The sequence below is a fragment of the Protopterus annectens genome, chromosome 8.part1, assembly GCF_019279795.1.
Source record: "Protopterus annectens isolate FY-2018-M chromosome 8.part1, PAN1.0, whole genome shotgun sequence".
Taxonomy (NCBI): Eukaryota; Metazoa; Chordata; order Ceratodontiformes; family Protopteridae; genus Protopterus; species Protopterus annectens.
Window position 1 is genome coordinate 366603919 of NC_056742.1, and position 23479 is coordinate 366627397.

Consider the following 23479-nt stretch of genomic DNA (forward strand, 5'->3'; position numbering starts at 1 on the left):
AACCAAACTGCTCCAGATTGCCACATTCATGTGAGTAGATGAAGAAATGTCAACAAGGCTCATGCAGTACAAGTTATTAGAAAATCATTTATGGATCATATTACAAGCATCCCTAGCTATTATGCAACATCTGGCACTTCTGAGGAGTTTAAAAATTACTGGACAGAGAAAAGGTTTCATCCATTTCCTTTGCTGAAGAAGGAAAAGTTTCCGGCCAAGGCTCTTTCTGGTCTTAAAAAAAGGGATGGTTAGTAGAGATCCATTCTAGATATTCAAGCTGTTATGCAGTTCATCCTAACAAAAAAAATGTTCAGGATGTTGATACTACAGTTTTTATTCCTCTGCCTATGAAGGATGCCTTTGTAATGATCATTTATGTGTAGGATGCTTGCCTTAGCATCCCTATCCACATTGCCCACAGACAGTTCCTGAAATTTTGTTTGGGAGACTGTCACTTTTCCTCTGTGTTGTGTGGCTTTTCTGCAGCTCAGAGAATATTCACCAAATGTTGGCTCCATCTTTTGCTTTTCTCACACTAATTGAGATCTATTTTATCCCATTATGGTTGATTGTCTTATAGAAGCAAAATCCCATCAGAACTTGAAATTTTTATTTGTAGACACTTTACAAGCTTTCAGAGAATGGGAATCACATGGAGCAATAACTAAAGGTCAACACATTTACCATCATACATTCTTTCTTATAATAAATAATGTCTAAGCAGTTCAACTCCCTTTTCATTGGGAATCGAAGTAAATAAGGAATGTACATCCAAAGTTACAAGCAAGACTGACTCGACATTCCCTTTAAACATATGCATAAAATCATATAAATCTCTCAAAAATTGCTTGGAATCTCCTAAAATATACTGGTTTCTATAGACTACTGGTCTTAGATGCTTTTCTATATAGATAGAAATGGGTTCAGTTGACCAATTCCTGGATGTACATTCCCTATTTACTTCGATTCCCAATGAAAAGGGAGTTGAACTGCTTAGACATTAATTCTGTGCCTCCTAATGGAATTGGTTTTGTCACATAATGTTATGTACTTGGACCATAAATTATTTCTACAAAAAGACGGAGTAGCGATGGGTACGCCTAGTGCCAACAGCTATGCGAATCTAGTCATGGCTGCATGGGAAAACAAATATGTCTTGGATTCTAGAAGATGGCATCAGATTGTCTTTTATAGGGGATTTGTGGATGATTATTTTTTTTGTTATGGAGTGGCGATGAGACTGAATTGAAACATTTCTTTGAGGAAATTGATAACACCACCAACTTATTGACATTTGACATTAAGAGTTCATACAACAAGATTGAGTTCCATGACGGTATGATCTTTAAGGATTGTGATGGGGGATTATCCACCAGAATACGTAGGAAGGACTGTCATAGCAACACATTACTCCAAAAAAAAGCATGCATCCCAGGCATATTTTTAGAAACGTGGTTAAGGGACAGGCACTAAGGGTCTCTAGACTTTGCAATCGATGAAGAATTTCAAAATGAAATAGCAGAGCTCAGTGACAGATTTGAAGAAAGAGGTTACACAGATACCTCAGCCCAAATGATTTTGGATGAAGCCATGACATGGAGGAATAGTTTGGAGAAACCTTATTATTCGCTACATAATGAGTATGACAAACAGGTCAAACATAACAATAACACGGTCAGAGTATCAACACACTTTACTAGAAATGTTAATATAGTTACTGATGTTATCAGAAAATACTGGCCTATTTTGACCCACAATTCAGATATAAGAAATGTAGTGGGGGACAAACCCAATTTCTTATTTAAAAATAAAAAATCTCTGAAGAGACTTTTATGCTATCCTAGAGAGACACCACAGGTAGACATAGATATGGTCAAAGGAACTATACCATGCACTAGATGCAACCAATGTAGATATATATAGGGTCTATATTAAATCAGTGAACGCTTAAAATAGCGAATGCTGATTTATCGACCCTTTTAAGCGTGAAAGCTGACAATCCCGAAGACACGGAACAGCGATTTTTTTCCCAGGGAAGAAAATAGTTGGGCTGTCTTCGGTGGTGCGATCTTGGAGTTGGTATATTTAAGTAGGGGGGTGTGAGGGGGCACAGCCCCCCACATGGGGGTGTGTGAGGGACAAAGCCCCCCACTTTATTTTGTGTTTTGAACTTTTTTTTTTTTTTTGGTGGAACAGAGATTTTTTATTTATTTATTTATTTTTTCCCCTGGGGGGAAAAAATCGCTGTTCTTTGTCTTCGAGATTGTCAGGTTTCGCTCTTAAATTGCCGATAAATCAGCAGTCGCTGATTTAATATAGATCCAATATATAGACCAGACCAATTATTTTGATCATCCTGACCTACGAAAGGTGTTTAATTTTAATGTAACACTTGATTTTAATACCCCTAATGTGGTATATCTAGCCATTTGCAACCTCTGTTCGGCCTTCTATGTTGGGAAGACCAACAGGTTGTTGAGATTTAGGATTAGGGGACATCTACTTAACATAAGGAAAGCTGTTCTTACAAATGCACTGGCCAAACATGTGTCTGTGGAAGGACCAACACACCTTTAGATTTTTAGTACTAGAAAAAATAATGGATAATGATAGGGGAGGGGATATTAATAACTATACTGAGACATCAGAAACAAGATGGATAATAAGGTTAAGAGCAGATAGGGGAAAGGGACTGAACAATAGAATCCCTTTGAAACCAATTTTATAAAACAGAAGGTTATTTAAGTAATTTAAACTTAGTTTTAGTTATGCATCATTCTTTGTCATGTATGTCTTCATCTTTGTAGTGTTCTTAAAGAGTTTTATTAGTTTTTACTTGTGCTTTTGCTGAAGGTAATTGTTTGGTATTTGCATATTATCGCAACCACATTCCATGCTCAGTGCAAACCCTTTCTCGTCTCATATATGTTATATATAGTTCGCCCACATTTTGAAAAGAAGTTCACCAATAAATGTGACAAAGTAGTTGTTTTTCATGGAAAAGTAAACCAAGGACCAGTTGTCATACTTATCAAGGGTCTGTGCTTTTGCATTTAAGTTGTGCTATTCACAGAATACATGCCAGTACAAAACAATGTTGTTCAGTTCACTTTGCAAGTGAACTACATTCATATTTATAAACCGTCCCTTTATTTTTAAATGCAGATATATAACCAAAACCCCTGCCACCCGCTTTCAGGAAGCGCCCTTTGGGTATTTCTCTGCCAGGCACGAATGCATTCAGCACGACCATTAAGGCTGTGGTTCCCCATGGAAATGCCCCCGGACACCTGTACAAGAAGCGTTGTAATGAGACACCATTTCACAGCTTTCCTTTTAATGTTTGTATTTATATTTGTACAATAATATACATGTCAATCTTTTTGGACCACATAATGTACTGCTCATGAGCAAACCGCCCTGTGAACATACACTTGGAATCTGCTTGAGATATCCATAGAGGAAGCAGTTTAATGACATACTATGTCACGGTTTTCCTTGTAATATTTCAACAGACATGTTTAATATTATACATTGCAAAGTATTTAGAGCAGAAAATTAACTGTTCAGGATAAGAATGGACTGTGCAAATACTGTTTAATGTGGTTGCAATAATACGTGGAGCAGAAAATTAAGTGTTCATGATAAGAATGGACTGTGAAAACACAGTTGGAATGTGGTTGCAGTAATATGCAAGTACCAATTGTTTAGGCATGCTGTATTTGGAGTGGTTGTCTCTTAATTAGTATTAATTAGTCCTAATTGGAACTAATATAAAATACCTCCGTTTTCTGTTGAGATATGGTCTGAAGAAGTGGTGTGTATCATCATGAAAGCGTTAACTTTCAATAAAGTCATTGTTTTTATGGATTGTGACTTCTTCATCCTTTGTTTGGTTCGCTGAATGTTACTGTGGATTTGTATATATACTTTTGAAGCATTGTTGATACCAAACTTTCTATAGAAGATGGCAGACATGACTGTAATGATGTTTTTTGTCAGTAAACCAAGAAAAACACAATTACCCAATGTAAGTTTGAGGATCATAACTGCTGTTCTCAGATATGTGAGAGTTTAAGTGCAGTTTTGGGGTATATACTAACTCTGAAATTGCCACGTCTGACTATTCTCTCTGCTGTTCGGTACAACAGTATTGCAGTTGGTATCTATGTTTGTGTGGGGTGTGTGGTTGTTCACTTACAAAACATACTTTAAATGTGTAAGAGTGGCTTTTGAAGACTATTACTTGTGTTAATTCTGACTTACATTTTTGTAGTTTCTGGCCTCATATTATTGAGCCTTGAACTTCTTTTAGAGAGTCAGATCTCACTCCTGCCTTTTGTGCAGACAGCTCATGATTGGGAAAAGGCTGTTGAGATGGACTTGTCTCTTAAGACATGATATATACAAGTTAACAAGGCAATCTAGCAGATGTCCTTAGCAGAGAAATCTTTGCCTCCAGTGAATGAAAACTAGACATGCATACCTTTCTTATGATCACAAAAAATGTTATCTTCCAGAGCAGGAGCATTTTTTCTGTCATCTGAACAGTCAACTCCCTTTGTTTTTGGCAAAGTTTCCTTACGGTTAGCAAATGATAAGTTGGCATCATAGAATGCATTTCCTCCATTGTCTCTAACCCTAATGCTAATGCTAAAAGTAAAATGAGAAAAGAGGAACATAATTCTACTTTCTTCTCTGTGTCCATGACAGCCTGGTTCAGCCTTCTCCTAGACACTGCGGTCAACTCACTTCTAAGTGTTCCTCTTCACAGCAGTTTTTTAATTTAGCAAAAAGGTAAAACTACAATAGGCTGATGCATCACTATGGATTAGCCTGCCTGCCTCTTCCCAGTTTAGTGCTGTGACAGGATATTGCCTCGTGATCCTGAATTGGATTAACTGATATTCAGAGAATAAATGAATGAAGACAGGACTGCATACCATCCTCAGATTGCCTAATAAACAAGGGATTTCAGGCTGATTCTTTATAGCCATATTTTTTTACAGGTGTTACTTATTTGTAAAGAAGCAGAGACCTAGTACTAAGAAGTACTACTTATCTAAATATACAAGACCTTACTTTTGCTGTCAAAGTAATAATTAAGATATCAATTTCAAGTTTCTCAGATTACGCAAACTTTACTACTCTTTTTAATGCTGGTCTGGTATATTCTTCACTGAATGTGTATTTGTGTTTGATTTCTGATTTTTATGTCCATGTTTTCAACAGTTGCCTCCCACCATACCTCTAAATTGTAAAGATTTTTGCCTCATATTTTTGGTCCATTTTTCATAAAAGTGTGTTTTTCTAGCAAATCCTTGGCAATTCATTAAAGAGTGAAGTCAGAAAATAATGACAGAAATTTGAGTTTAACTTCATACCCTTCAGACAACTCATGCCAGTGCAAAATCTGCCATTCTGTCAACTTTCTTAGTTTGTAGGAGCAGTATTTAAAAATTGTCCCTATTTTTCCACTTTTCTTTCCAAATTATTTATGGATTTGTCCAGATTAATTGCTCTAAGAGGTTGAGAGGTATGCCTCCCATACTACATTCAAACTTTTTATGATTGGAAGTCCTGAATTTAAAGTTTCCAAGGCATTCTGTCTTTCCTGTCTGGGGCCTTAACTCTATGATTGAAAAGTCAATGCTACTTCCTTTTAAGTTTGTTTTTTTTTCAGCAGATCTAAAGTACCTCTCTTGGACTCTTTAGAAATACTTCTGACAAAGGTAGCTTTTAGTAAGTAAACTGCAAACATGAATATGTAAAGACCCCTACATAGTCACTAATCCTCTTTAGGTGTTTCCTTCAACCAGTCTTTTTGGTTAGTAGTGTTCTTTCCTAGTCAGAAGACCAAAAGGGAAAAAAACATTGCTTACTGTAGATGTTCACAGAAACTTAAATAACTACATTGAAATGACAGGACATCTTAGATGTTTGACCATCTGTTTATGTCACTTGCAAAGTGAAACCAGAGTCAACCAGTAACTAAACAGACTCTTTCATGTGGTCAGCTTACTGCGTATCTCTGTTTCATGACGAATACAATAAATCTTTCTCTGGGGTGATTAGAGCTCATTCCACCAGGTAGGCCAATATCTTCACTATTTTTAAAATGCTTTTCCTATAATATCTGTGAGACTTCTGCCTGTACCTCCTTCTATATACAAGTATTATAAATTTGATACCCACTTTAGGTTGACTAGGATTGGCTTTAGCAGTTCTATATGGCATGTAATGTGCCTGTTTCTTGAAAGCTGGTGGTATGCTGCTTGGCACTACCCCAAACCAATTACACTTTTTAAAGCTGTGATCCTTATGATGAACTTAGTGCAGTTATTAAATTATACTCATTGTAACAGCAGGTAGTTAAGCAGAAATCATTGCTGCAGAATAAATTTGCACCTCCCTCCCCCACCCCAATACTGCTGCTCACCTTATGGGACTGGTGTTTTTTTGTTTTTTTTGTATTCGGTTTTATTTTGTCTTATATTTAATAAAGACCTTTGCTTTTCAGCATTTTACAAAGCACACATTTTTCCTTCTTATGCATTTATTATGCTGTAAAAATAAATTTGTGACATTACTTGCTACTTGTGTTTGACTTGTTTATTTTGGGGAATAAAAGCTACTTTTCAGTCTTCCGCTGTATAGCATTTCACAGTATCATTTACCTGGAAATTATCCTGTTCAGCTGTTTCTTGGGTGTTTAAATAAACAAAGAGAAAGAAAGAAAGAAAATCGTGGTGCTTATAGCTAGGCTCCCTCTAATGGTCCTGTCTTGAGACTGCACATTTTCACACTTAACTGGGACATTCCATTGCTGAAAAGATAGGGTTGGGACAGATATCCACCTGATAACACTTACCACCCCACTCATAGTTTCAATTCTTGCAGCAATGATTTTTTTTTGTTTAGTTATCTACTCTTGCACATACAACTATATTTTATTATATCTTTGTAGCTAACGAAAACTCTGCTTCTGGTGATGATAGTGGGTCGGAAGACAATGCAAGGATACTTACAAATGCAGTATTAAAACAGCAGGAAGAGATAATAGGCTGTGGTGATCAAAAACGTAGTATTCAGCCATCAAAACAGAATGAGGAAAAGAACCATCGCCCTAGGTAATGTTTTCATTTATTTTTATTATTATTTTAAAGCCGAAACAATATACCATGTTCTGAAAGTTTGAAAGTAGTGTGTAATTAGAGCACCATTTGGTAACTACAGGATTGTTAACTTATGATTACAAATAATAGAATAAATGTTATTATTTACCATAGGGCTAATGTAGTACATGATCTTGTGAGCACTTTTATATTTACTTTGTTGTTTTTATTGTTATTTTAGGATTACCTTTTTAGGTACAGAATGCCATCTGTGTTAACATACGTTATATTTTATTTCTTTCTGATTCTGGTTTGCCTTTGTTGACGTTCTTGCACATGCAGCTGAACTGAAGTATTGCTTTCATGGCAGTTGATAGATACCTTGTGCAGCATGTGAAGTCTGTTTTCCTGTTACTGACTAACTGAAGTCTAGCTATTCTGATTGTGAAAGAGAATAGTGGCAACGATGAGGAATATAGTACGCTAGGGTGGTAGGCATAGCATGTGTACCAAGAAGACTTCCACATATGCAGGTATAACCATACCAGTTATAGTTACCACATGTAGAAATGTGGCAGTAAATACTTTTATTGCATCGCAGCTCTGATTTTCACATATTTATTAAAGATTTTAGTAACACAGAGTATATTGGTCATAAGTACAGCTAACAGTGACAAGTCTGTTGATATGTGCAAGAGTCCTCTGCTTTTAAGAAGCAGCAGTAGAAACCAACAAAAAGGTAGACAGGACAGTATGGGGCAAAAAGGAGGAAAAAAAACTTGCCTACATTGATTTCAGACTAAGTGACTGCATGAGTAGTAAAAGGTAATTATGTATAACAAAAAGACTTTGTGAAATATTTACATTATAAAATTATTTCTTACTGAGAATTTTGATGACACAGCTGACTTGAGTTTGCAGTAGACTTTTGATAATGTATGTACATATTTAGAAGCAGTAATTGTGACCTTGATATCAAATAATCATACAAAATAGGGAAGTATTGCAGCAATCATCACAGAGTAAATGTGCTTGCCAGCAAACCAATTACCTATTAGAAGACCTTGTCTTTGGTGAAATATTATGATAAACCAGTATATAGTGGAACTGTGTGTACTAATTAAAAAAAGGAACAGGGTTAAGTAATGGTTGTAAAAGTAGAAGTAGAGCAATCATTGATAATGTTCAGAAAATATTGCACTAAAAGAGACATTTTAATGACTGCATGTTGAATGACCAGTGTGAAATTTTGGAAAATACAGTTTAAAAGTAAAACAAATCAATTTTCATTGCTGCTGCATGCAGTTGTTTAGAATTATTTCAAATGATTTATGGGTGCTTAAAAAGACAAGGGAACCATTGTTTAGAATCTATTGTAGACTTTAAAAAATGTAATTATTTTATGTCAATACATTAACAAGTGCTTATATATTTGGGTATGGCAAGAAGTTCTTTTTTAGTAAAATGACTGAGTATGCCGGACATAGTAATGCTTTTGATGCTACCTTAGTAAATAGGGCAAGTTATATTTAGAGAACGGAGCTGCATTATATTGCCAGTAACATTCCAGATGCTAAAAAGTACCAGTATTGATAAATATGATGGGTGCCAATGCTTTCAGACTATTTCTTAGTCTGACAATACTAACTAAACTAGAAACTATCTAAATGTCATTGAAGTAATTTGAATCCAAAACCTTAATAGCTACAAAACATTTTAGGCTTCATAAGATTAATATAATAAGACATAAAAACGTCATGGAATATATGGCAGGCCTACACAGACTAGTCTGAGAAGGGGTTAACAGAGGTAATCAAAAATAGTCTGTATGTGTATATGTTGTGAAAACAAAGAAAATAGAGAACATTTGAGCAAACATTAACTATAGCAATATCAAAGGAAACCTTTTGGGTTATCTAAGTGAGATGCAACTTACTGAGGTTGAGCCTCTTTCCTAGCTATAACTGCAGCCTTGGATGTAATTTATGATAAGTAGGAGTGTTGTGAGTAGGGCTAAAGATCCTCTCCAAATATGCTTATTTTCCAGTAGGTATCAGACTGAATCTTGAGCTTCATCTTGCTGAGATGGCTTTTGATGAATTATACTGCATCTTTATTGGTGTTTATAGTAGCTAATGGGTAATATAGAATTATAGCAAGATACAACTGAGTATGCTAGGAACAGAGACACTGTTAAATCTTATTAGAAAAAAATTATGTTTAGGCATACAGAGCAAAACTGATATGTATTGTTTTTAAGAAGACTGTAGTAGGTGCCATAGAAAGAGTAATTCAAAATAATGCTTAAGAAGAAAAACAGCAGAAAAAAAGTTAACGGTACATAGAGGATGCAGTACAACTTCCATTTTTAAATTGCTATTTATAAAAAGGGATATTTATTTATTTATTTATTTCAGTTTGATGACCGGGGAAGTCCACTGGGCCTAAAAAGAGCCCTTTTTCACTGAATGCCTGGGGAGAAAAGTTCCAGTAACAATGACAAACATATTGGCATATACACACATAAAGCAAAGAAGTCCTACAGCTTTATGCAGCATTCTACATTCTACAATAATAATAAAATCTAGCAACAGAACAGTCTAAGGGTCATTAACAGTGAATTAGAACTGAGGACGAGAAATTGTTGGAAATAAACTATTAACAAAATTTGGAGGTTAAGGAGGAGTAGGAGGGCAAATAATGCGAGTGCAGAGATGATGCATAGAGTTAGACGGTGGGTTTGCTATAGGAGGGTCCTATGTGGGTGGGGAAGGAGCAAGGGTATTCCCACTTTGAAGAGAGGGAGGAATGGAGGAGGGATTTAAAGTTAGAGTGGTTATGAGTATTTCTAAGGGAGGGATGAAGAGAGTTCCATAGTTTAGGTAAGGAACAGGATAGCACAGTGTGTCCAGGTGGCCGTAAAGGCCTAGTGTGTCTTTGTGTCCCTTGTGGCTGAACTCACTCTGAAGATGCACATCAGAGCAATGGTTTGGATATATTTTAAACATAAAGTGACGATTTTTCTGAGTATATCTACATCAGGAAACTAAAAACTATGTTGTACTTGATTTTGTTCTAATATTTCTGTTACTGGGACTGCTTTGTTTGTTCTTTAGTGGTGACTGAAAAGTTTCCCCACCCTCTTGTTGTTGTCATCATATGCCACTTGTGTTCATTTGACCAGAAATTCCCTCCTCTTTCATTGCTGATGTCAATGAGCATAAAATTATAATTTGTGAATTCACTCCCTTTAAGTTATTTGATAATGTTTACCCTCTCATTGTTTTCCATAGATCCAGAATACTGAGTACCCACCAGGCAACTTGTGTTGCTCTTTGTTTTGAGTGTTTCTGAGTTGCGTGCCCTTACTATAAATTGTCTTTGGAAGTTCCTTCCAGTCTCATCTCATCTACTTATACTAGTAAAAGATCAAAATCTGAAGTTCTTGTTAGACTGCTAAAGTTTGAGTTATCTTGTTTTTTCTTATTTGCCTGCCTGCTTAGTGCTCAGTGCAGTACCTAGGAGTATTAACCCCATTTTTTCCATCATACTTTTAAAATCTGCAACACCTAGAAAAGACTACTATTCACTGGAGAGCCTTCTACATATCTGTTGTATTTTATTTATTTATCTATCTTTTGTTGACTGGGAAAGTCAGACTGGGATAGATACCCTTTATCAGCAGAGGCCTGAGGAGAAAAAGCTCTAATATTTACATACATAATAATATACAATCCAGTGTTGTCTATTTTTGTCAGTTTCAAATGTATGGGTCATCTGATTCAAATGGATCTGACCCTGGCACTGACTTCAAAGCAACTTTGGCTCCAGAGCTCTGACTCCTCCCCACCCGTAATTCCCTAGACCCACCTTAATTCCTCCGATTGACTTTGCTCCCTCTCTTTGACATCAGTATGATCCTATAGATGTATGGAAATATGGATGTATCGAATAGAGAAAACTATAAACAATTAAGACAAGAAGTGTCATTGCTAGAAGAGTATAGAAGAGGGAACAGATCAACAAAAATGCTCAGAAAGACAGATGTGATAAAAGCAAAGCACAATATTAGAACAGATCAGGATCTATCTTGCACTATTGCAAATAAACTAAAAATCTCAGCACAGACAGAAAAGCTCAGAAGATATGCAGATAAATATAAAGAAAAAGTACAAAATAAGCAATTTATTGATGGCCCCAAAAAGTTCTATAGAGAATTGGGAAACAAAGCAAAAGGAATTGAAAGACCACCCAGAAAATAAGAAATAGATACATTTTGGAGAAATATCTATGAAGATCCTGTGGAACTTAACAAAGACAGTAAACGGATAGAAGAAGTAAAAGAAAGAATAAGAAGTTCAAATGTACCTGATATGAAATGGGATGAAGTAACGGCCATAGAGATTGAAATAAAGTTATGAAAAGCCTTTAAATGAAAAACCCCAGGCTGAGATGCAGTACCTAACTTCTGGCTAAAAGTATTAACATCTTTGTATGAAGATTTAGACATGAGTAAAAATTGTTTATATGCACATCCTGACCAGACACCAGCCTGGTTAACAAAAGGAAAAACAATGCTCCTACTTAAGATTGAACCTGCAAGTTATCCTAAAAAGTATAGTCCAATAGCTTGCCTTCTGAGATGTATGAACTATACACTTGATGCCGACAGAGTTTATAGTCATTTAGAAGAAAACTCAATCATGGCAGTAGAATAAAAGGGTAATAAAAGAAAGTCATATGGAACAAAGGATCATGTGTTGCTAACTTAAGTCATAATGGAGAACTGTAAAATGGGGAAGAATCTAAGTATGGCATGGATTGACTACAAAAAAGCATTTGACAGTATCCCACATTATGGATAAAAGAGTGCTTAAAAATGTATAAGATGCACCCTACAGTGATCGATTACATTACAGTGACCATGAAACAGTGGCAAACCACTTTACAATTAAGCCATAATAAAGGACAAATTATTATTCCAGGGATAAAAATCAAAAAGGGGGTACTCCAGGGTGACTGTCGCAGTTGCTCTTTTGTCTTGCCCTTAACCCATTAAGCTTTCTGCTTACCAGATTAAGTCATGGCTATAATTTGGCTCCCAGAAAACAACAGTGTAAAGACTTCTCATCTTCACTCTGTCGATGATTTAAAACTGTATAGCTCATCAGATGAGGAACTGAAAGCACAGCTGTAAGTAGTCAAAACTTTTTCAGATGATATAAAAACGTCATTTGTTCTTGATAAATGTGCAAAAGCAACTTTTAAAGCAGGAAAGCTGCAGCACCAAGAAAACATCAGTTGGGAAAGGAATGTGATATAAAAGAACTTGAGCAAGAGGGAGTGTATAAATATTTGGGAATTGATGAAGGATCAGCAATAAAACATGAACAAATTCAAACAAAACTCAGTAAGGCATATTGTAGAAGGCTTAAATTAATACTAAAAACAGTTTTAACATCTAAGAACAAAATCTAAGCTATAAACCAATTTGGTCTTCCTGTGTTAATTTACATCTTTGGAGTGATTGACTGGCTCCAAAAGGTGTTTGAAAGGTTAGACAGGAAAACAAGAAGGATGCTTCATGCTCATCAAATGATTTATAAAAATAAGTGCATCCCAAGATTATATATCCCACATTCTGATGGAGGTATGGGCCTCCTCAAAACTGATTCCATGTATAGATCTGCAGTCATGGGACTGCACACATATCTGTTGACTTCACAAGACCAAACGTAGTGAAAGTTCTTAAACATGAGTAGAATAAATCTAAGATGACTTCCCTTAGTCCAGCAGAAGCAAATTGGCATCAAGCGGGAATGGAAATCAAACTAGAAGTAGATAAAAATCAGGCAGCAACTGAATGTGCCAAAAAACAAACAAAAAAAAAGAATATAAGGTAAAGGATCAGATGAGAAGGCAAGAAATGTGGAAAATGCATAAATATAGTTGCAGGTATTTAGAAAACTCCTGGAAGAACCTCATGTTGATCAGGATCAAATGCAGGAATGGTTAAGGAGAGGGCGAATTCAAGCCAAAAGATGAAATGTTAATATTGACGGCCCAAGACAGTGGGCTCTGTACACATTGGTTTACAAAGTTGTGGGAGAAACAGGCAAATGTAGGTTTTATAAAAGAGAATTGGAAACCGTTGCACACCTCATTGCTGGTTGTAATGCACTAATGGCTGAAGGACTATATACTGAAAGGCATAGTAATGTGGCAAGACTGTTGCACTGGGGATTGTGCAAACATTATAATATTGAAATAGCTGAAAACACTGGAAACATGAGCCACAAAGCATCATAGAAAATGATGAAGTCTACATCACATGGGATCACCCATTACCAACAGTTCAAAAGATAGATGCGAGAAAACCAGATATAGCGGTCCATGAAAAGAAGACAAAAGTAGCATTGGTCATTGAAATCACTGCACCCAGTGACTGCAGTGTATTGCATAGAGAGAGACACAAAGTCATAAAATATCAGGATTTGCAGGCAGAAACAAGAGCGATGTAGAAGAAAGATACCCAGACAGTCCCAATAGTAGTAGGAGCAACATGTCTTATAAAAAAGAATCTGCATTTGTAGTTAGATATGTTACTGATACATGTAACTCTGTACGAATTGCAGAAGGAGTCATCGCTGGGCACTTTGCGGGTGCTGAGAAGAGCACTTCTGGCTGACATCAACGATTGAAACAATACTAATTTCATGAACTTTAATCATACTTTGACTTAGGAATAGGGTCCATTCCCATCATGGTATTAGGAACCCAAAAGATTTGGAGAAATTAAAAAAGGAACCAGTAAGATAGGTAGTACCCACCTGTTGAGGAATAGTGGGAACAGTCTCACTGTGCCCAGACAGGGAGTAAAAGGTCCAGTCAATCATCTTGAAGCTAAATGTGACAAGCTGGAAGGGGGCAGGAGGGAAGGAGTTTAAAGTGGATGAAAATCAGCCAACATGGCTCTAACATTATGGTAAGTACATAACTTTCATGTCCAGGGTTGTCTATTTTCATCCTTTTCAAACATTTGGGTCAGAATCCCAAGCTGTCATACTGGGTGCTATCAAGGGAGGACATTCCTGAGTTTGGTGGAACCAAAGGAGGAACGCGATCTGGATTGAGTGTCCAGCTTGTAGTGAGACACAAAGGTGTGTATCATAGACCAAGAGGCTGCAGCACAAATGTCATCAGTACATAGTCCTGTATTAAAGGCTGTCAAAGTAGAAGCTACCCTAGTTGAATGAGCTTTCCATTTACCTGGTAAGTGTGAATTCTTCTTCTTATAGACAAAGGAGATACAATCTGACAGCCATCTGGACAAAGTAGTATGTTTGATTATCTGGGGCAAAACACAGGCAAGTTTATGGACTGATTTAACTTTATTCTTAGTGGCATCTGATGTAAAGGCTGCATTAGTTCTAAGGTAAACTCTTTCCTTGTAAAATATTATATATGTAGGCTTACATGAAAGAGCCTGTAACTCCAAGATTTGTCTGGCTGATGTCCGCGCCAGTAGGAAAATTGCTTTCCAAGTAAGATCGGATCTAGTGACCAATATGTTTGAACTGGATGAAAATCAGACAACATGCATCTAACAATCTGATGTTGTCTTTTTCATTCATTCCTTAATTGATGGGTTCTAATCAGAGATTTGGATCTGACTCAGACACTTTTACCAGATTATCAGATTCAGGAACTCTTGAGCTCCTCCCTATACTCATAATGCCCTGCCAACCTAGCATACCTCAGATCTCGATCTCATTTGCCGCCATTCAACTTCAGATGTGGATCCTATCACTCTAGAGCTTTGGAGAACATTTAGCCTTTTTTGTGAGTTATTTTCTGAGATTTTTTGTAACCTATAATTTTCTAATTCTCCTACCTCCCACCCTTAATCTTTTTAGCTAGTTTCTGTACTCTCTGTAGCTACCATTTCTCGGTACCTCTTTTAAGTGCTGTCATTGATACTTTCTGCTTGTCAATTACTCAGTTGAGTACTTTTTTTCTACCATTGTTGGTAGTTTCTTTCTCTTGCTAATTTTCCCCCTTTTTCTTTCACTTGAAAAAAGTTTTTCTTCCTGTAGTGTTTTTAGGGGATTTGCTACTTTGACAACATGGCTGACAAGCCAACCGGGTTTAAAAAATGCATTACCTGTGGGCATAAGCTTCCCAAATGAGATGAATACAGGAACGTGTGTATTGTTTAGGACCCATGCACTTGGATGTGGATTGCTCAGTCTGCTCTGGATTTAACTCCACAGTCTTAAATGATTGGAGAAATAAATTAGTCTTGAGAGGCCGCCTTCCTTCTTCTTCTAATTCTTCAGTTTCTGGAGCTCAAACCCCTAGCAAAAACCTGACAAGGGTAAGTCCTTTTCAGCTACCAGGGAAAAGGAGTCTTGTAAGAGGTCTCCAGTCAATTCTTCATTGTCAGCTCTTTCATCGGAGCCTTATTCTAAGATGCATAAGAAGTCAGATCCAACTTCCTTGTATCTGACTGGTTCAAAACCTAGATGTCCTCAGATCTGTCCCCTCCGCTCCTATTGGATTCAGTTGCTTCATGGCTCCCTTCATCATCTTTCCTGGAGAGATCTCCACGTAGGCACTGCAGACCTCCATCCACCACATCATCACTTAGATCTTTCAGAAGCTTATCAGAAGTTGATGTGGATAGGATTGTGAGGTAATTTCTCCGAGCACAGATCCAGATAGGGTATAACCAGCGCCAACACTCACTGGATCTATGATTCGTCCTTTGTCCACTTCCCCCTAGGTTTCTCCTGTTTCTCACTGGGTGTGGAAGGAGCTGGATACTGTACAGCCAATTCCAAAAAAAAAAAAAAAACAGGCAAAATTCTAGCCTTCCCCAAGGACCAGGCACACTGGAGTAAGGGAGTTCCGATTGATGCCATGGCTGTGGCTGCAGCCACTAGGAAGGAACTGGCAAAACAGAGTTCTTCAGTGCATCTCCCTTACAGAGAGTTCAGGGCTTTGGACAGATTTGGAAAACATATTTATGCTTCAGCAACCTTTGCCCTCAGGTTACTAAATTATCTGGCACACTTTATGAAGTTACAAAGTGATCTGACCAAAGAGCTTGCTAAATATCTTTTTGGACCAATGTTTGTAGAGGATGAAAATAAAATCTCACAACGGACTACCTCCAGTCTATTTCTAATGTGCTCATAAGGTTGATCTCCCATGCAGCATAATGTACCTCACAGGAGGCATGTTCAGGCATAACCATTAGGAGACATGCCTAGATGCAACTATGTGATTTTGCAGAGCCTTTTAAGTCTTCATTCATCAATGTGCCCTTTGATTAGAGTTTCCTTGTTTGGCCCCAAAAATAAAGGACATGCTCTCCAGATGTGAGCAAGAGGGAAATACCCTGTCTGCCACGGGTGTATGTTTTTCCAACCCCTCAAGGAATCAATGAGGAGAAAGAAAAATGTGGTTTAGAAAATCCCAGGGTCCTTTCCAAGACTCATGAAGAGGTAGTTCCACCAGAGGCATAGGGGGAACTTGAATGGAATGGGCTGCCTTTGCCGCAGAGTTGGTCACAGAACCAGGGCTTCAGGGATTCCTTCTTAGACAAGCCCTATCAGTGCTCCTCAAAGGAAGCCTGGCTGTTTTCCCTCCGGAGGCAGTTGGGGGACATTTGCCTCTGCACTGTAGAGCCTGGCTATCTATAGCGAAAGATTCCTAAGTGCAGAGAATCCTATCCAGAGGTTATACTAAACTATTTTCCCTAGACCCCCCCCCCCACCAATGTGAAAAAGATCCCTGATGTTCCACCCAGTCAGAAGGAAGCAGCTATTCTTGAAATAAAAAAGTTACTAGAAAAAAAGTCATCCAAGAGGTCCCCTCAGACCAGAGAGGATCCAGAACTTACTCATGATTCTTCTTGCTGTCAAAAAATACAGGGGACTTGAGACCAGTTCTGTATCTCAGCAAATTAAATTAGTTTGTATAATATTCAAAGTTTCAGATGGTCGTGGTTCAGTCCATTTTGCCTGTACTGCAAAAAGATGATTGGATGTGCTCTTTAGATCTTCAGGATGCATACTGCCACATCAAAATGAACAGGCACTCCATAAGATACATGTGTTTCTGGCTGGGAGCCAGTCATTACCACTTCAGAACACTGCCTTGTGGTATCAACACAGCCCCCAGGGTGTTTACTAAATGCATAGCAGTGGTAGCAGCTTACTTGAAACTGCTGGGACTCTGAGTGTTTCCATACCTAGAAGACTGGCTCCTAACTGGCCCAACCAGGCACTGACTTGTACAGGCAAGTGACTACAAGCTCCAGGTGTGCATCCATCTAGGAATCATGGTCATTTACAACAAATCACAACTCCGGCCTACCCAGAGTCTGGAGTTCATTGGTACTCATCTATACACAGTCAGTCAGATGACCTGTCTTCCATCTATTTGAGTACAGGTACTCTGGTCCAAGGTCAAGAAAATGATTCAGTGTTCTTCTCTTCCAACTCGATTAGTCTTACAAGCTCTGGAATTCATGGCAGCTGCTATCACCTTTGTTCCTCTGGCCAGGTTTCACATGTGAATTCTTCAATGGACACTTTCAGTCCAGTGTTCCATTCTTCAGTATCCATTAATCATTCCAGTCAATATCACGCAAGTGTGCAAAAGATATCTTCTTTAGTGGATTCATTCAAACAAGTCCTCCGAAGACCATCCATTTGTTCTTCCCCCACCCACGGCCACGCTGACCATGGATGCTTCCCAAAAGGGGTGGGGGGGACTACATTGCTTCAGGATGCCCAAGTTCACCAGATTGACAGGAGAAAGCACAGGGAGCTGACCTTTACACATGCCTGGATATGAGCTCAATATATTAAGTATTGAAGCCTTTTATAGGAAAAATGTTACTCAAATTGTCTGAGTCTGTACAGAGCACTGCCAAACACTTGAGGGGAAACTAAAACGTAGGCCCTGAAAATTTAAGGATGAAGTATTTAGGCAGAGATTCAAAAGTTAGGAAGAAATCAAGCAGTATTTACTGAAAATAAAGAATTAGCTTGTCTAGAATGATGAAAAGAGGGGAGTCGCATGAATGGCTACTGCCTGGCTACTACTAATGTTGGTTTCAGCACAACTTCACTTTGTTGGGATACAATACTCCTTTGCTTCGTCTCTCACCAGAAGCAAAATGTTATTACCAATCCCAAGAAGAGAAGCAGGCCATGGCCTGTTTGGTGATCCACACTCTTGTTCCAGATGTTGCAAGGGTCTTCAGGCTTGTAACCTTTTTCTGGTAGATGCCCCGAACTCCTGCAGATGTATTCTCCCAGACCTTCTGTCTCTCTTGTTTTGGCTGCCTTGTTTGATGCCTTTTCTAATGTTTCTAAGGCTTCTGTCTCCCAGCCCCCTGACTCAAGAAACCTGATAGGTTTTTATTGGGTGCCTGAGAATTGTAAATTTCTTTACAAGTGTCCTTCTGCTGACTCCTCAGTGCCGTCTGTAGCTTCTGACAAGCCATCTCAATTGCTACCTTCTCTTAATTTACTGCCTTCTGATAAAGATAGCAGAACCATGGAAAGGTTAGGGAAAAAGGTTTCTACCTCTGCTACTTTAGCTTTTAGAGCTATTAGCTATCAGATCCATATGCCCAGGTGGCTGTTCTTTCCCAGACCTGTCAGGTAATTTCTGATCTTCCAGACTCTAAAAGGAAGATATTGCTCTTTCCCCTGTTAGCGAATTCCTCCCAGGTAGGTCATCATTCCATCAAGTATAGTTATGATGCAGCAGATGCTTCCTCTAGGACTGCTGCTTTTGGGTCTGTGATGAGGAGATTTTCTTGGCTTCGGCTTCAACCTTTGCCTGATGATATTAAGGCTACGTTGATGGATGCTCTTCTGTATAATAAACACTTGTTTGGCAAAGCTGCTGATGCTTAGCCTCTTAAGGATAAAGGCAAGGCTTTACAAGAACTTAAACACATTTTTGTTTCGCCTGTACCTATGTTTCAGAGAAATTACCCCAATAAGCCAGCCTTTGTTCATAGGGAATCTCGCCCTCCCCCCAAGGGCAGGAAAGATGGGAAGTAGGCTCCTCCTGCTAAAGCTACTCCGACTTCTGTGCCCCAGAAGTCTCCTTTTCCTGATAAACTAAGTGCTGTCTGACTATCCTATTCTTCCCAACCACATTCTTCTTTCTCTTTGCTTTTCTCTATCTCTCCCTGTGTGGTTAAAGATTACTCAGGACTCTTGGGTTCTGTCCATTATCCATCAAGGGTATTTCATGGTCTGGAAATCTCTTCCAGTTTTATGGAAATTCTTCAGCCCCCTCAGGAACAGCTGCCCTTCTTTCCAGGGGTGCTTCAGGATCTCTTGACTCAAGTTACTATTCAAGAAGTTCCAGTTTCCCAAAGGGGAAAGGAGTTTTACTCTGGAATGTTCCTCATACCCAGGAAAGAGGGTACTTGGAGACCAGTTTTAGACCCTGGTCATCTAAATGCATTTCTGAAAGTTCCCTCTTTTCTAATGTTGTCCCTTCAGACTTTCTTCTCTCTCTCTTGCTTCCTCAGGCTTATATGGTGTCTCTGGATCTCAAGGATGCTTATCTCTATATCCCAATTCATCCAATTTTCAGGAAGTTTTTATGTTTCTCTGTTGTTTCCTGGCATTTTCAGTTCTCTGTTTTGCCTTTTGGCCTTTCTACTGCCCCAAGGGTATTCACCAAATATCTTGCTCCTGTGATTTCTTTTTGCAGGCTATAGGGAATCCAAGTCTTTCCCTAACTGGATGACCTCCCTTCTGCAAAGCCTGGGGTTCACTATAAATTTCAAAAAGTCCTTTCTGACTCCTTCTCAGGATCATGTCTTTCTGAGGTGCAGGATTCAGACTGTGTCTATGCTGGCATTTCTGCCTCCTCCCAAGGCCCTAACTCCTTTCTGACTCCTTCTCAGGATCATGTCTTTCTGAGGTGCAGGATTCAGACTGTGTCTATGCTGGCATTTCTGCCTCCTCCCAAGGCCCTAACTTTCACTTCTTTTTTTCAATCCTTTTTTTTTTCTAGTTTCACTAACAGCCAGGGAATTTCTGAGAGCTCTGTAGTTCATGTCTTCCACTATTCCTGTGCTCCACTCTGGCCAAACTCCACATGAGAAACTTTCAGTGGTTTCTGAAGTCTGTTTGGTTTCAACATGCTCTTCACCTCAAATTTGTAGATATTCTTCGTGTTTCACTGTTGCAGTCATTACATTTGGATTATCTGCCTGCAAGTAGCCCTCAGCCGGCCTGAATGTCAGTCTTGGATCCCTGCATCAGATGCTGTCTCTTCTTCCACAACATCAGGTCGTCAGGGGTATAAAACATGCAGCCGATGCCATTACATCAGTCTTCCTTGCTGCGTGGTGCCTGAAGCAGAAGCAGTTCGCAAGTGCCGGTCGGCCGACTCCTGAAATTTTCGTTTTCGTGTTTCAGAACCGAAGTCTTCAAAAAAGCTAAGTACCACTTTGGGGATCCTTTTTCTTGCTCTAACCCGATGTCAGTGAAAGTTAACAATTGTATTACCTGTGGAAAGCAAATACCACATAAAAATTTTCATTCGTATTGCATTCTTTGCGTAGGCCCAGACCATGACGTCCCTCGCTGTCGGTTTTGTGCCTTATTCAACCCCCGAACTATTCGTTGTTGGTTTATTTTTGCAGCAAATTATTTCGGTACTCTGTTTAACTATCCATAAATGGCTTCAGTAAGCTATCCAACTACCGACATTCCGAAAAAACGTAAAGATAAAGACAGAGACAGACCGCATGGGTCCAAAGCTGCTGACGACGCTTCCATTAAGCTAGTTGCCAGTTTACCGGTACTCAGTGAGGTGCTTTTGCAGCCTCTGATACCCGCTACTTCAGATTCGCAGGCCTCTACTGAGACCCATTCAGAGTCCGGTATGCTGCGAGATGCTTCTTCGACCATGGAACCTACAGATGTGTCTACCTTGGATGGGTCCGGAGCTGCTCTGCAGGCACCGGCTTCTGAGGGTGTATTCAGGCTTACTGACTTGCATTTCTAACCGACACCATCTTCTTCAAGGCCTAAAACTTGACCAGCGCCTAGAAATCCGACATACAAACTGCATGGCCAGGCCCATATGCCTAAAATACAAATGATTAGAATGGCTGAAGACCTTATTACCTTAATTAGGGGAAGTCAGCCTTCACCCTCTAAGCGACCTAGAACTGATTTTCCTTCTGATTCTTCTGATCAGGATTCTGAAATTTCTGTTTCTTCTGATTACCAGGATTTGCCCTTATCTACCTATGAGAATTCTAATGCAGAGGATTCCATTCCCTCTATCCCCCCAGAAGATTTTTCTTTTGGTGAAACCTTGCACACTCTTAGGGAGCATTTCCACTGGGAAAGCCAGGATTACTCTGACTCCAAAAAGAGGCTTAGAGAATTCTTACTCCTCCCTCAACACAGGCCTTTAGCTATCCCTCCTGTCCTGGACATTGTAGATGATGCTTTCTTGGAATCTAGCCTGGTCCCAGACACTTCACCTCCGCTCCAGCTCCTAGGAAACCTGACCGGTATTACAGAGTACCTGACTCTCAAGTTCCTCTTCAAGAATCCTACTGGGGACCCAGAGACTATTTCCCAAGGACTTAAAGGCATTAAGGCTACTACTGCCAAAAACTCTACCCCCTCTGATAGAGATTCCAGAGCCTTGGACAGATGGGGTAAGAAGGTATACACTTCTGCTTCTTTGACCATTAGGGCCTTAAACTGCCAGTTTCATACGTATGAGCAGCATATTATGGGACTACTTAAACAGAAAATGATGTTGATTCCTGACTGTGCTGAACATAAAGAATTGCAGGATTTAATGCATTCTTCTGAACAAGTTGGTAAACATACTTTGCAATGTGGTTTTGACTCTTTTGAAGCATCTTGCAGGGCTGCTGTCACTGGGTCTGTTCTTAGAAGGCATACTTGGCTTAAGGAGCAAAATTTGCCAGATCATGTTAAAGCTAAATTACTGGATGCTCCCTTAAACCAAGACCGCCTGTTTGGCAACAAAGCAGAAGAAGTTTTTAAAAAGATGGAGGAATAATCTAAATCTATGCAAACTGTTAAATATTTCCTGCAAGTACAGCCTCCCAGATTTAGTAGGCATTGGCCTTCTAAAAATTGGTCCTTTCCTGTCTCTTCTAGGCCTTCTCAGTCCAAACCCATGAGCAGCAGACCACCTAGGCTACAGTCTCAAGGTACTCACAGGCCTAAGCAGTGGGGGGCTCCCACTTCCAAAGCTGGAAGTAGTAAGACACCCCGCTATGGAAAAATGTCACAATGACTTAACCTTAAACCTTCCAAGCCCTGCTCCAACTACCTGCTCCCTTAGGAGGAAAGATCACCCTGCATGTAAAAAGCTGGGAACTCATCACCCATGACAAATGGGTTTTAAATATTGTTTTCCAAGGATACAGATTCCACTTCCACACCTTACCAACCCCAAACGGTTGGCCAGACCTACCCCCAATCCAGTGGGCAGAGGCCCAACAGCAGGTTCTCTCTCTTCTAAGTATCAGGGCTATTCAACCTGTCCCATTAGAAGAAAGGTTCACAAGGTTTTTGCTCAAGACATTTCCTGGTACCCAGAAAAGACAGCTCCTGGCGTCCTATCCTGGACCTCTCTATTCTATACACCTTTTTGGTAATCCCAAAATTCAAAATGCTAACACTTCAGCAGCTGCTTCCTATGCTAGGCAAAGATGCTTGGTTGGCAACCTTAGACTTAAAGGAAGCTTACCTGCACATACCAATAAGGGAATCTTGCAGGAAATACCTACGCTTTAAAGCAGGCTCCATGCACTATCAGTTCTCTGCACTTCCCTTTGGCTTATCTACTGCGCCCAGGGTATTCACAAAGTGTCTAGCTCCAGTCATTGCATTTTGCAGACAAAGAAATATTCAAATATACGTATACCTGGACGATTGTCTAATTCAGGCAGAAAGCCAGGACATGCTACTAAAACATCTGGCATTTATAAAGAAACTTCTAACCTCTCTGGGGTACACCATAAACAAAAAGAAATCTCATCTAGTACCCTGCCAACAAATTGTATTCCTGGGAGCAAGGTTGAACACAACTTCCCAGATGGCTTACCTCACGCCAGACAAACAAGTTTATTTGACAGCCTACTTCAAACTACTGGCCACAAAGACCCAGCTATCTGCAAGGAAAATCCTGCAAGCCCTGGGGTTCGTGGCCTCTTGCATTCTACTAATTCCATATGCAAGACTGCATATGAGGAAACTACAATGGTATCTAAAAAGCCTATGGTGTCAACATTCTCAGGACCTGGAATCAATGATTCC

General features: G+C 39.1%; 1 protein-coding gene across 3 annotated transcripts in view; it reads left to right on the forward strand.

Moving 5' to 3' along the window:
* DNAAF1 (dynein axonemal assembly factor 1) overlaps positions 1-23479 on the forward strand; it is a 1332504-nt gene that overhangs the window by 127142 nt on the left and 1181883 nt on the right. For all 3 annotated transcript variants that reach the window (XM_044081943.1, XM_044081945.1, XM_044081944.1), the window contains exon 3: positions 6968-7130. In XM_044081943.1, the coding sequence (XP_043937878.1) occupies positions 6968-7130 (163 nt within the window). The remainder of the gene's footprint in view (positions 1-6967; positions 7131-23479) is intronic.